This window comes from Ostrea edulis, chromosome 4, assembly GCF_947568905.1.
Source record: "Ostrea edulis chromosome 4, xbOstEdul1.1, whole genome shotgun sequence".
Classification (NCBI taxonomy): Eukaryota; Metazoa; Mollusca; class Bivalvia; order Ostreida; family Ostreidae; genus Ostrea; species Ostrea edulis.
Genome location: NC_079167.1, coordinates 18,443,892 through 18,457,635, shown reverse-complemented (window position 1 = coordinate 18,457,635; position 13,744 = coordinate 18,443,892). Strand labels below are relative to the sequence as shown.

Below are 13,744 nucleotides of genomic sequence, written 5' to 3'. Positions count from 1 at the left end.
CTACGTCAACAAACGAAATCATTTGAAGCTGGGAGATTTCAGGTCGTGTGGGACTTTAATGAATATTTGAAGGTATGTTTAGACACAAGTATAGTAGGAAAATATGTTAAGAATTTTTTGATATTATATTTATGAGACAGCAACTCAAGAATACAACGATATAAGGTCTCAACCGTGCGCAGCTTTTTGTGCGCCGTAAATCGAAGGTTTTTATAAGGGGTGGCTCTGTAGCTCTCTGTCATGTCAAAATATTTTTTCAGAGAGCTACAGTTCTGCAGCTAGAAACCTTCCTGCTCTACATCACTATGCATTTAGTTTTTCTTACACATGTGCGGTTGCAGAGGAGATTTTTGAAAATTTGGGCAGTTTATGTCCCGCTCCTAAGGCCCCAGGGGTGCAGGAATTCTTAAATTTACAATTTATGTCCCCCTTGTCCCAAAGATGCTTCATACCAATTTGAAAAGAATTCGAATGGTAGTTATCAAGAAGTTAAAAATGTTCAATTCTTAATGCACGACGACGGACGCAGGCAAAATCAAAATTTTACATATTGACACAAGATACATCAACAACGGTCATAATAAAGGAATATCCATGGTATGGGCCAAGTGCTGGTGATCAAAGATATGCAAACATAAATGAACGAATTTTCACGGATTGCGTACCTTTTTAATCAATGCATGTTTTTGTACTACTTTCCTTTCCGCAAATTCACAGACGGCCTTGGGGGTTTATCTTGTAAAGATACGTCGGCAATGATAAAAAAAAGGCAATGCTCTCCACTATGTCCAGTGGTTTTGAAATTTTGAAGAAACCCCCCCCCCCCCCCAAAATTTAACATTGGAGCACTAAACGTTACGGTATCATTGAAAAAAACGACAGCAGGTGCATGATGATTTTGTAGGCGACGGAACTCTGGAGGGAGGCTTAAGTCCTCCATTCAAATTATGAAAAACATGAGAGAGAGAGAGAGAGACTGTCCATGGATATTGTCATTTGAATAGGTCTGCCCTTTTCCAAATTAGGCGTTTCTTTTCTTTCTCGTTACGAATTTTAACCATGTACCCCCCCCCCCCCCCTAATTTATCATTTATTCTGACATCTATGTAATATGCATGCATATGTCTCATTTCTGACATCAGATTACACACAATAATTGAGTTTCAAAAAATATATTCGTATCATGTGAATTTACACATTCTTTATCAGTCAAATTGGGTCCATGTTGCATCCAGCTGTTTTGAGGGCATTAAAATCCCAGAAAATGCCGCGTTCTCCCTAAACGCCCGTCTTAAGAAATCATATCAATTATCAATGCTGACAATTTGAATGCATCAATTTGAAAACTTTCTTTACACAATTTAGTGGGGGGGAAAGTTTTAGAACAATTAAAGTAACGATAGAAAAGAAAAATCAAAAGCTCCTGTGACCCGCGATTTACAGACCGACAGGATGTGTGTTATTAATTCACGTGTGCGCGTTTGATTTCGAGGAAATTTTAACCATTGTTAGACCTCATGTTAGCAACAACCGATCACGATTTTTGGCGAGATTCGGTGGTTGGATCCATGATTTAAGGGAGTAGTATCCCTGTTTGAAATATGCGATTTGACGAGAAATGTGAATGGTTTGCAGTCTCTCTGTCACAAATAGCAGATATACATTGTACGTAACTTTTCTTTTATTGAATATCTTATATAAGTGCACTGCCAGGGTACATGATATGCAAGTATGTTTAGCCATGAAATTCCAAAATGAGACCACATAGATATACTTAAGATATACTTTGGGTCACGACACCCCCCCCCCCCCTCCCAAATACATCAGGCCGCACAGTGTGAAAGATAGGACTCAGTCACAAACAAGATAACAGACGGACGGAAAAATATATACCATAAATCGGCCTGTTATAAGTCGGGTGTACAAAAAGCAAAGTGTTTATTGACATTTTTATACATATATATACATATGGACCACACTAAGAATGTGGGAGAAATTGTGAAATATTGACGAGTTATTCAATACTCCTATACGACATGATGAAGGACGGCAATGGAGTTATGTACAAAAACTGAAATGATGTGAACATACCAGTATATTGAATAAACGGAATGATGGATTTTTTGTGAATAGCACCATTTTTGAACATTGCAACAAATGTCAACGATACATGTCAAGATACACATTTCTTTATACAAGAGTTTGAAGACTGAACCTGTTTTTGTTCAGCGCAGTAACTGGTTCACATATTCTTCAAATGCACGATCGAACAGTGACCACTGTTCCCAAATTCATATTGAAAGACATTTCGTAAATTGCGAGTTGAATACTTAATATGGCGAAGTTCCCGGAAACTTGTATGGAATGGTGTCTGCCGGGAAGACAGGCGACATACCGTCTGTGATTATTGGAGATTTTAGGATGTCTTCCTTGAATTCCATGGAAAGACTATTTAGAGAATTCACTTCCTGGTGATTAGAGAAGGAAATGTCCAGGGAATGCACGCTGGAATGAAACGAACTTGACTGCAAAGTACCCGTGTTGCCTAGCATCGTCATGCTGCTATGACAACTACGCTGTTCGTAAAACTGGCGGGTTTTTCTTTTCTGCTTCCGTTCTTTTCTGATGTTGGAAGCATTATTGTGTAGTCTAAAAGAAATAGCAACCGCTAGAAATATTGGCAAGGTGCCAGATATTGCAGACACAATGAGGGACCACGGGCCATCCAATTCGTGACTCTGACGTAAACGCACGTTGTCTGCGCATGCCTTTCCCACCGCAATCCACGTCAAAAGCGCTGTAAAAGAAAATTAAGAGCTATGCAGACATAGATAGTTGTACAGAGAAACTGCCAAAAACACAGCGATGTCATTAGCGAACCAACTAATAAAAGCATTGAATGAGAGGAGGCGGAGAAAATGTGCTCGCTAGATGAAATAATGAAGGTGCATCTAACAACTATTGACAACTGGGGCGTCGACTGTCTACAAACTGTATCCCTGTGTGAGAAACATTCACTATGTGGCTACTTGTCTCATTCACGGGGTTATTTGGTCGCTCTATCTGTGGAGCATACCAATGGCTTATCCCAATTCAATCGGATCACTGGGAATCAAATACGACGCGAAATTCTACATAAAACTGATGGTATTTTCATGAAATAATTTTCATAAGAAATATGCACTGTTGCTCTCTTAACACGACAGGGGTGCTTATAATATAATAATGTTGAAATATTTGCTGACTTTGGAATAAATTTAACAAAAGGATTCAAGCAATACAAAGTCAAGACCTCGTCCATAAGATTCAATCTTTTTTAAAGGGCCCAAACATGTAGGTATTTTAACAATGGTAGATAAACACTCGCAGCTTGGATCTGCTATGGTTATTTACCAAGATTATATCGAATTCCAGACATTCTTCCGTATTAAATTTCATAATCAGTTTGTGTACAAAGATGGGAATTAAAATTAAGATTTTAATCAATTAAGGAATGTAAATGATCGTTCATATTTTAATAAGATTTAATTTGCACCTTGACCGCCTTCTTTAAATGTGGTCAAGTTGTCGTAACCTTTGTTGGACCACAATTTATACCTTTTCTGTTACATATTGTTGCTGTGGTATATTATGCGTCCCCCGTGGGGAAGGGGAAAGGGGTAGTACACCTGTACATGTGATGATACATTTAAAATGGTGCACGGATTCTGTTGATGTGAGATTTTTGTGTACAATGCATGCTTGCTTTCTAATTAATGCCATAATAAATCATCTTGGGTTCTAAGTGTTCTTTTGTGAGTTTTTTGTTGTTGTTTGACTTCAGCGGTCTTTATTAATCAAACAGCAACCTTTTCTCGTGAATATGGTTGGTCCAAGATTTCGATGGTCATTGTAGTCTGAAATCGGGTGGACCCCTGTGTAAATAGATGCTAGTCCCCCACCCCTTATCAAGTTTTGGATCCCTCAGGAGTGCATCTCAATTACGGAGGACTATCCAAAGCGATCAATGGTTTCTACATGCAATACCTGCCTATACCTTCTACCTTGAAATAGAAGACGGATTTACCTGTTCGACCTTTCTACCTTGTAATTAGAGATGGTTTTACCTGCCCGATTCTCTACGTACCTGATAACAAATAGAGGGACACTGTCAGACAGCCGGTCAGGGTTGAGCGGACCGTGTCCAGTCGGGGGTTATAGCTGATGAGGAACACAGTGGCCAGCATACATAGGACCGTCCCAAACAAAGTTAGCAGTCCATACTCAAGTCGCACGCCTGTAGGAAACAAAAGAATTCCGTACTCAAGTGCTGCACTCTACTCTATTTTCCATGGGAAAATAATGTTTTCAAATTAATAAACCATGAGAAGTTTTTTTTTTAAAAAAAAGGAATTTAAACAGACGGTTTGTTTTTCACTTATAGTAACTTCTACTTACATCCCCCAGGTGTTTCATTACATTTAATAAAAGTTAAAATCCTGCCAATGAAAATTCTATTACTTAAGAGACTGGCGAAAGTCAAAATAAGGAGTTTGTATACATGTAAACCCTTCGACTCAAATTCTTATTAACATTTTGGATCTTGTTTAAAGTCAAATTTCAACATGAATTTTATTAACTTTTAAATATTATATCGATGAGATCAGTTTAAAAATATGGTCATGGAGCCTGATCATAAAGATGTTTAAAATTCTTAGGTAGCCAGCCGTTGGTAGGGGTATGTGCCTTTCTAACTAGGAAATTCTGATCGCCATTTTGTCAAATTTGGAAAAGTGAATATTGACTGTTTTACTTTGATTTTATCCACAATTTTATTTAGTTAACTCTCCGTTTGTGGAAATGAGAAAATATATAATTATTTCATTGAAATTATTTCTATACATTCAATAGCTGCAGAACTGTAGCTCTCTGAGAAAATATTGTGACGGGAAATCTCATGTTCCGTCACAATATTTTTTCAGAGAGCTAGTTCTGCAGCTATACATTCAGCTAAATAATAATTTTAAAAAATCATGACAATGATTTTATATCACGTTACAGCATTTCTTTTGGGACATTTCATTATACTATGGGGAAGACCTATATATACATGTAGTGTTTTGATTAGGAATGGACCCTAATAATATAATTTCGGCCTTGAAGGGCCCCTAAAACTCACCGGTAACGAAATACGAGTTCATTACCAAAGTAATCATCGAGAGAGAAAGAAAGGACACAATAACACACGGCTTCTTTGACAGACGTGCGATAATAAAGTTATCATTGCACACACGGGGCACTCGATCCGGTCATGACTAGTGAAGTGCGATCCCTGTCATCATAAACCTGTATAGTACCACAGTCACAACAATGAATCATTGGCGCCTTACATAACACTACAAGGATGTACAGCACTAAAAATATTAACTACTTCAAAAATACTTCAGAAATAAATACATGTCTACTTAAAATAAATACTTAAGACAATAGAACGACTCGGTCAAGTCCCGAGTAGCTATTCTTAGTACTGTTAAAAAAAGTTTTCAGATACATCAAATATTTGAAGACGAAAGTGACTCTAATATTGTGAGAGAGAGAGAGAGAGAGAGAGAGAGATTGGAAGGGAAAAGGAGAGAAAGGCTAACGAAAGATGGATAGAGAAAAAGAGGGACTTACTTCCTATGATGGAGTCTGCCGCGCTCAGCAAACTTTTACACAATGACAATCCTGATGAAACATCACAAGACAATGAGTACCACAGTCCGTGGACCAAACGGCTGTCCGAAGTGACCAGCACCACCCACCACGGGGTGACCATTCCCGTCACCAGCCCCAGGGACGTAAACACCCCCAGCACCACCAGAATCTTCCTCCGAATATAGCACAATACTGTCATCCTCAGCGATCCGAGTCCATTCTTCGTCAGGGTTTATTTACGAGGCAGTACTAAATAATATATGATAAACTGTCAACACACACTCTCGACGAGGTTTTCCCCGCACCATACGATATAGGTGTTACGTACACAATGACGAATTATTACAAACATACAGGTAATTTGTCGCAAATCCAGTGGGAAATAAATGTCAACTAGTTTTTATCCCCAACGCTTCATGAATGAAATACACAACATGTGCTCCGAAAGCCTCGTGCTGAGGTAACATCCGGTGTACCGCTAGTGTGGATGTTTAAATGATAAGGCCCGATTCTTGTATTCACCGAATAAATTTCTACCCTACTTGATAGCCGGCTATGTCAACAATGCCTTAAAGGTCAACAGGAAGTTTAATTCAGGCACATAAGGACTGTTTAAAAGGGATGACTGATCTCTCGGTTTATCATGAGTAATATGTACATTTTGTTGTGTGTTTTTAAATTGATACAAAGAAAAAAGATTTGACGGAAAGCCAAATGGGAATAAAAGCCCACATTGATGTCGTCTTTAATTTTTGACTTATAAGAGATACCTAACAATGATGTTATCAGATCTCTGTTTTTTGACATTTGTTTTGCTCGGAATCTCGCACTGTCATTTGAGAAGAGGCGAATGCATTGCTGTTCATTGAGGGGTGTAAACAGCCGACCACCGTGAGTGCGGCTCTGGCTAAAATTGCCACGACTTGTCAATAGCGCAATAATGCGTATTTGCACATGTGAAAATTCAAAGAAACTTTTTTTTCAAATGTTTACATTCAGCTTTGAATCGTTGAATGCCGAATGAATATTTCTGCACCTCTAATTCACACGTAGGACTTGAAATATTGGACACATATTAAATTGTTATTTGCTATTGTAAAATTTTGCAACTGAATTTTTTAAAACTTTTTGTCAAAGTATTATAAATATACAATAGCACGATTAAGCTGCAACCTGCTTCAGGCAACATTTTACGTTTGATAAATATCCCTCTCAAATGTATCTGTATTTGCGTAAATCAAAATTTGATTTCAGCGTAGAATTTTTCCATTCCTACGAATGCAGAAATTTCGAGTTTTCTGGTTAGGTAAGATCTAAACAAACAAGGAAAATAGAACTGGGGAATTCAAATATGACTGGACCGGGAATCAAACCCAGGACCCCTGCATTACTAGTCAGGTGTTCTAACCACTGAGCTATCCAGGCCGATGTTCCAAAATAACGTCTTTGGTCATTTTCTACTAGGTCTTACTCTCCAATAGCGGACCCAGGGGAGGGGGGTTAACTCCCCTTCTGTAACCCCTTCTATTTGTCAGAAATGTTGCTAATAAAGTATTTTGAAGCCGGACTCTCCCCCTTGAAAACCAAAATTAATGCTAGAACCCCCACTTTAGAAAATTCCTGGATCCAACCTTGCTCTCTAGTTGTAAACGAAGAATATTGATCAGGAAACTTTTGGTAAGATATCTAGTAACCGGCTGGAATATTTTGAATATTTTTATCGTCATAAACAAAACACCTCATCTCTAATCACCGTCGACGAAGTCTTGCACCCTGACTGTAAACAAACATGAACAATCGGGTATTGTTTCGTAGGCTCTAAAATTAGGATTCAATGTTAAGAATAAAATAATCATAATGAAACAATTATTGATAATTTAGCGGTCAATACGATTATTTAGCTTCCCGGGAAGAACAATTTTCGCCGGGTCCATAATCATGTGCAGGCTGTCCAGCGGCCCTAAAATTCCTAAATAAGCTTCTTCTTTTTTTTTCTTCTTTTTTTTTTAGTTTTGCTATAATTCCTTTAAGGATGTTAAATTCAAGGGGAAATCCTAAAAAAGTCCTAATTTTCCCTCTCGATTCCTATTTTCGAAAATATATTTCTATTCTAGCAATTTTGAAAATGCATTCATACTTTTGACCAGTGACTCCAGGTGTCAAGCTGTTTATTGTTGGTGACATTGTGACAAAGGTTATCGCTAATAATGGCTGGAAGACGCCCTTCCTGCACGGAGAGTATTTTTTGTGAGTTTCTTTATTGTCAAAATTGCGAAAGTAAAACCATTCAAATGTCTAAAACTGCCCAAACTTAGTTATGAAATTCCTAATTTTAGCTTTAAATTTTCGTAATTTTAGCCCTAAATTTTCGTAATTTTAGCCCTAAAATTAGCCCTGCGTATGTTAATCGTGCAAAGTCCTGCAACTCTAGCAAGTTTTTCTGATATATTTGTATTAACATGTCATTAAGATTTTGTGAGATATTTTATTGATATATGATTAAGGTTTTGTGAGACATTTTATTTACATATAATTAAGATTTTCGAAGATATTTTATTTACACGTGATTAAGATTTTCTGAGATATTTTATTTACACGTGATTAAGATTTTCTGAGATATTTTATTTACACGTGATTAAGATATTTTTTCTTAATTATTTCATTTACATGTGATTAAAATTTTCTGAGATATTTTATTTACACATGATTAAGATTTTCTAACATATTTTATTTGTGTGATTAAGACTTTCTGCGATATTTTATTTACACGTGATCAAGATTTTCTGAGATATTTTTTTTACACGTGGTTAAGATTTTTTTTAGACACATGTATTTCATTTACATGTGATAATGATTTTCTAAGATATTTTATTTACACATGATTAAGATTTTCTGAGATATTTTATTTACATGTGCCAGGTTAATATTTCCCAAGATATGTCTTTCTGAAACAGAATTTCTAAAATGTCGTCATTAAAGATTTAGACATTCTAGTCTAACTGATTCAAAAGGAACCCTTCGGATGTGTTCATGTTAACAGGTCTTACCAAGCCGTCCACTTTCTATATTTTATTTATTTTTTTTTTTTTTTTTTTTTGAGGTATGAAAAATGATCTTGATTCACGCTTTGACTGACAGAAACGGTTCTTCTAAATCAGTTCAATATTCAATATCTGACCTGGGGAAAAAAAACTTATTGGATGTTCGCGTAATCATGCAAAATTAGGCAGTCCCAACTGTTTTGAGTCGTTTCAAAAACTTGTATTGTGTAAGAGAGCGAGAGTGCTCCACGATGTAGTTATTTCATAGAGTAGATGAATTAGATTGCAATTTCAATGTTCATTTTCATAGTGAAATTTCCCGGTGTCGTCAAATTCAGTGGAAATCTAGAATTTTACGACAGCGAGGGTGTGCCTTTGAAAAGCAAAGAATAATTAATTTATATGGAAAATTAATGAATTACACTTTGGAATTTAGTTAATGTGGCCCGGAAGCCAGAAAATGTCATGAGGTATTAAAGGGGGAGGCTCTTAGGCTCTATAGGTTCCCCTCTATTCCCAGTGATACACTTCATCAGTGTGTATAAAGATTATCTCCTTCTCAGACATTGGACGAGCAAATAAAACCTGTGTTGATTAAGCCACGCCTACATTTCAGGTATTCGCACGGTTTCAGTCAGGCAATCCTACAGTAAAAGGTGAATATGTTGTAAAGTATTTTTACAATTTTAGGGGAAAGTTTGCATTGGGGTTTTGTACCGCCAAACGTGTTCTTACCTCAAGAACGTCTTTCTCTTGCATTCTGATCTGTAGTGGTATCATCCAGGGGCGGATCTAGAAGAGGCTACAGTGATTGACCCCCCTCCCTGTTAACTTTGTGCCATTTTGGTCCCTTCACGCCCCATCCTTTTTGGGAGGAAAAGGTAGAAACTTGGGCCGCACCCCTCTTCCCTCCTTAAGTTTACATTTTTAATTATATACACCATGCTTACAAATGAACGTTTTAATTCTCAATCTTATACAAATTCTTCTTTATCTTTATACATGTATATGATTTGAGCTATAGCTAGATTTAGAACTTCTAGCCATAAACTGGCCGATGGAATAATGTTGATAAAATAGAAAATGCTGGTTATGAAACGTAGACATAGGTGATGAATACCATTACATTATGCATTGCGAAAAGTTTAAAGATGAAAGAAAAATGCTTGTTCCAAAATATTATCGATCAAGACCAAATGTTTTCAAATTTTACATTTTCTTTCTCTACACACAACGATTGGCTGTTAAACAACATGTTCAAATTTATACAAACCAAAAAAAAAAAATCATATATGAGAGGGTCTACCCTCCTGGATAATCAACTACTATAAACTTATGATATTTGATACTTTTAATACATATATAAGCACTGTCTTCCCTGTTCTGTTTGCGCACAGTTTTTGTTAATTGTTCTTGTTTATACATGTCTGTTCTTTATGTTGTAATTTTCAACTGAGAGAAATAAATTCATTCATTCTTAAGAGAATTCTGGTTCTGCTTCTGCCTCTATATTTGTTAATGCAGTGCAATGATATAATAACATTCCTGTAGATTTTCAAGAAATCGAATTTATTTTGTGAATTTTATATATTTATCTAAAAATAAAAAGGTTTTTTTTTTAATACGAAAAAAGAAAGAAACACCCATATGATAAAGATATTTTCTCTTGATTGTTTATTTATCCACTAAACTGTTAATGTAGACTTTATCATGATAAATTCTTTAGCCCCTTCTCTTTCATTCACTCAAATCTGTATTTAACTGATACCCGTAATATTTGGGCATTTCACGACTGAAGTTAAATTATTAGTATATTACCCTGGATTCTTGCGTTATTCAATTTCATACAAGGGTACAAAGAAAGGTAACTCGTGTAAGATTATTATTTTCCAGTGCCGTTTTGGGGATGCGAGGGTAACATAATCAAACAGTATCAACTATGATTAATATTTTAAAACCCTGCAATTCAATGGTGGTTTTCATGTAACCCCAGTTGTTGTTTTTATTTGAATTTGGGCTATTTTACAAGTTTTCTATGTAGAAATGATCAAAAATGTAGAAAAGTGCGTACTACATGTACAGTGTATGTGTATTTCACTAAAAGTGGTTAATGCATTTTTTGTTGGGGGTCAGGGTGCTGGGTGTGAATCAGTTTGAATTTATGAGAATAGTTTCTGGCGACCCAGCCTTTCCAAGTTTTACACGTTCCTCTGCTGTTGTCTCTGTCATTTTGTACCCTTCCTATTTTTTTTTTAAGGAAGAATGATTCTTTGTAAACTTTAAAGGTGTGCACAATGACAACACCCCTTCAAAATGAAAAAAAATAAATTCATAGCTTCCTTGAATGTTAAAAATTCCCAGTCAAAACAGAGGGTGCTAAACTTCATTAGTAGTATTTGATATATGCATAGTTTTAATCAAATCTGTTCACCGGTGTTATAGATATACATTGGAAAAATTATATCTACGGACAGCCCGCAAACGAAGTACAATCTTTTCCCTCAAGAGCAACATGGCCATAGTTTGTCATATTGATATGCATGCATCCTCGGAAAACGCAGGGTGTAGGGTTGGGTCACAATAGGAAATCCAAGTCTTTAAAAATCTTCTTTTCGTGAACAGCTAGGCGGGAAGTTGCACTTGTTCCCAATTCTTTTGATTTGATCAATAAAATGTGTTCAAACAAACAAGCTAGGCGGTAATTGCCGGTAGAAGACAGGTATCCTCATGTAATGCAGATTCCAGTATTTAAATCACGACCCTGGAGGGAAGGGTGGGGCCATGATAGGGGTTCAAATCATCGTTCCTCAGGTACGGCTGATTTAATTTTATTCAAATGATGGATGGAGCTTAAATAGGTGATCAAAGTTTTACCAATGAATATACAGGAGACAGTTCTTCTGAATGTGGACAGTCTCGGGTGCAGATTCAAGTTAGTTTGACTCATGGTCCCTTAAGGTAAGTTGGGGCCACAATGTAGGGATCAAAAGTTTTGCATGGGATTATATATTATATTTATAAAAATCTTTATAAAGAACCACTGGCCAAAAGTCCTATCAATATCCAAGTATTCCATTGTAGCGCAGGTTCATATTTCATCAAACCATCCCCTCCCCGCGGCTACAGTGGAAAAAAAATAGCGATTCAAAACTTTACACGAGAAATAGGAGGTCTAAAAAAATCTTTTCCAAGAGATTTTCCCCTTAAAATTGATTATGGACCGTAGCTGGGATTAATGTGGGACCAGGGCTGTATGGGGATTAAACTTTTACTGATCTTTGTAAGGTGAAGCGATCACCCATTCGAGTACTGGACACGTGATCAGGGAGATACTCTATACCAGCTAGAGCACTAGCGAGGCAGTAGAAGTTCCCTATATAATGTCCGCTACACATTAATTAAAGCTGACATGAATTCTTAAACATAGTAGAATCCTCGGTGTCCGCCATATTTCTCTGCTTATCCGCCATATTAGATGAATTTTCCATGATATCAGTGTTTGCATGGCATATAAGGGGACGAGATTTGCTACGCTTCACTTCACATCAATGTTTCTAATTTACCTGTGCGGATAGTCTCGACATGCAGGTAACACGTACATCTCCAATGCTAATGTACAGGGTGCCTGGGATCAAAAGTAGATGAAATTTATGCAGTGCTCTAAATTACAATAGAAAATTATCATAAATCGGTAAAGCATTCTAAATGTTTTGGCAAAATAAGTCCTTTCTTGACATGCATGGTATAGTTGCAGTAAACATGTCAAAGAAATATTGTATCAGTTATCTATTGATGGAATTGAATAAGCAAGGAGCATAAAATATTCACACTCCAAGCAAATTGGAAATGCATAAATACATGAAATTTTTATTACTACAGTAATTTATGCAGGCCTTCAAAAGGCTTTTGGCTAATATAAAAAAATGATAGGGCTTTAATTTATATAGGGCACAATTCTTTAAAATAGGGCATTATAGGGAAATTTCAGGAATTTATAGGGCAATTGAATTATATGGTTCCCCTCTAAGATATAATATAAAATAAACATCGATTTTGACAAGAATCGAATCACTGTTTACCTGTACATGAAATGATAAATAGAAACAAGAGGCCCGCAGGCCTTATCGGTCACCTGAGCATTAGTTAAAAATATCACTAGTCCTAAGTTCTACAGAACCTCTACCCCGGGGATCATGAAATTTACAATTTTGGTAGAGGCCTTCCTATTCTACACCACTATGCATTTAGTTTTTCTTATACATGTACATGTACGATTCTAAAGAAGATTTTTGAAAATTGGCCAATTTTTTCCAAAGGCCCCAGAGGTACAGGAGTTCTGAAATTTACAATTTATTTCAGTCTTGTTCCAAAGATACTTCATACCAAATTTGAAGAGAATTCAAATGGTAGTTATCAAGAAGTTAAAAATGTTCAATTGTTAACACACTAAGGACGACAACGGACGCAGACAGGTCACTTGAGTCGCATGACCGAACAAACATAGGGTGGGTGGGTGTAGGTGAGCAAGGTGATGGGAAACAAAAACTACATTGTTCTAAGCGAGCCAAAGAAAAAAAATGAAAATTAATTTTCGACAAATTTATTAGAATTTATAGGGCGAATGTTGGGAAATTGCCATTTTCAAGCAAAACTATGGAGATTATAGGGGGTTGTCAAATATATAGGGATTTTATAGGAAATATGGGGTCGTTTGAAGGCCTATTTATGCATACAAAATGCATGCTCCCCATAAAAACGATAATGTACTGTAATCTAAAAATAGCTCAACGAATTGTTTAGGGAAATAGAGAGAAATTGCAAATAGTTAAGGAGGCTGGAGGCAGGTAAGTGCAAATATTAAAATGAACTGGAAATGCATAAATACCACTGTAATTTATGCATGCACACAAAATGCATGCTCGCCATGAAAACGTATCGAATGCGGACGACCCTGGGTCTACTCGTAGTCTCCTTTGTTAGCTGACCTGTTTTTATATTCCTGTGAAGCAGAATTTATTCAAAAACTT

General features: G+C 36.4%; 1 protein-coding gene across 1 annotated transcript; it reads right to left on the bottom strand.

Annotated features, from left to right (window-relative positions):
• Positions 1 to 1,921: 1,921 nt before the first annotated feature.
• On the bottom strand, positions 1,922 to 6,265 carry LOC125671405 (uncharacterized). The gene is made up of 3 exons (XM_048907141.2): positions 5,656 to 6,265; positions 4,127 to 4,276; positions 1,922 to 2,797 (listed from the first exon to the last, which is right to left on the bottom strand). Exons 1-3 carry the CDS (start codon positions 5,873 to 5,875, stop codon positions 2,331 to 2,333), a joined length of 837 nt encoding a protein of 278 aa, XP_048763098.2. The 5' UTR covers positions 5,876 to 6,265; the 3' UTR covers positions 1,922 to 2,330.
• Between the last annotated feature and the right edge of the window lie 7,479 nt (positions 6,266 to 13,744).

What these genes read in the sequence shown, in the direction of transcription:
- LOC125671405 (XM_048907141.2), bottom strand. Translation starts at nt 5,875, where the DNA reads ATGACAGTATTGTGCTATATTCGGAGGAAGATTCTGGTGGTGCTGGGG. An exon ending in GGCAGACTCCATCATAGGAA is followed by an intron (nt 4,277 to 5,655) that starts GTAAGTCCCTCT and finishes TGTTTCCTACAG; the next exon opens with GCGTGCGACTTGAGTATGGA. An exon ending in GTCCCTCTATTTGTTATCAG is followed by an intron (nt 2,798 to 4,126) that starts GTACGTAGAGAA and finishes TTTCTTTTACAG; the next exon opens with CGCTTTTGACGTGGATTGCG.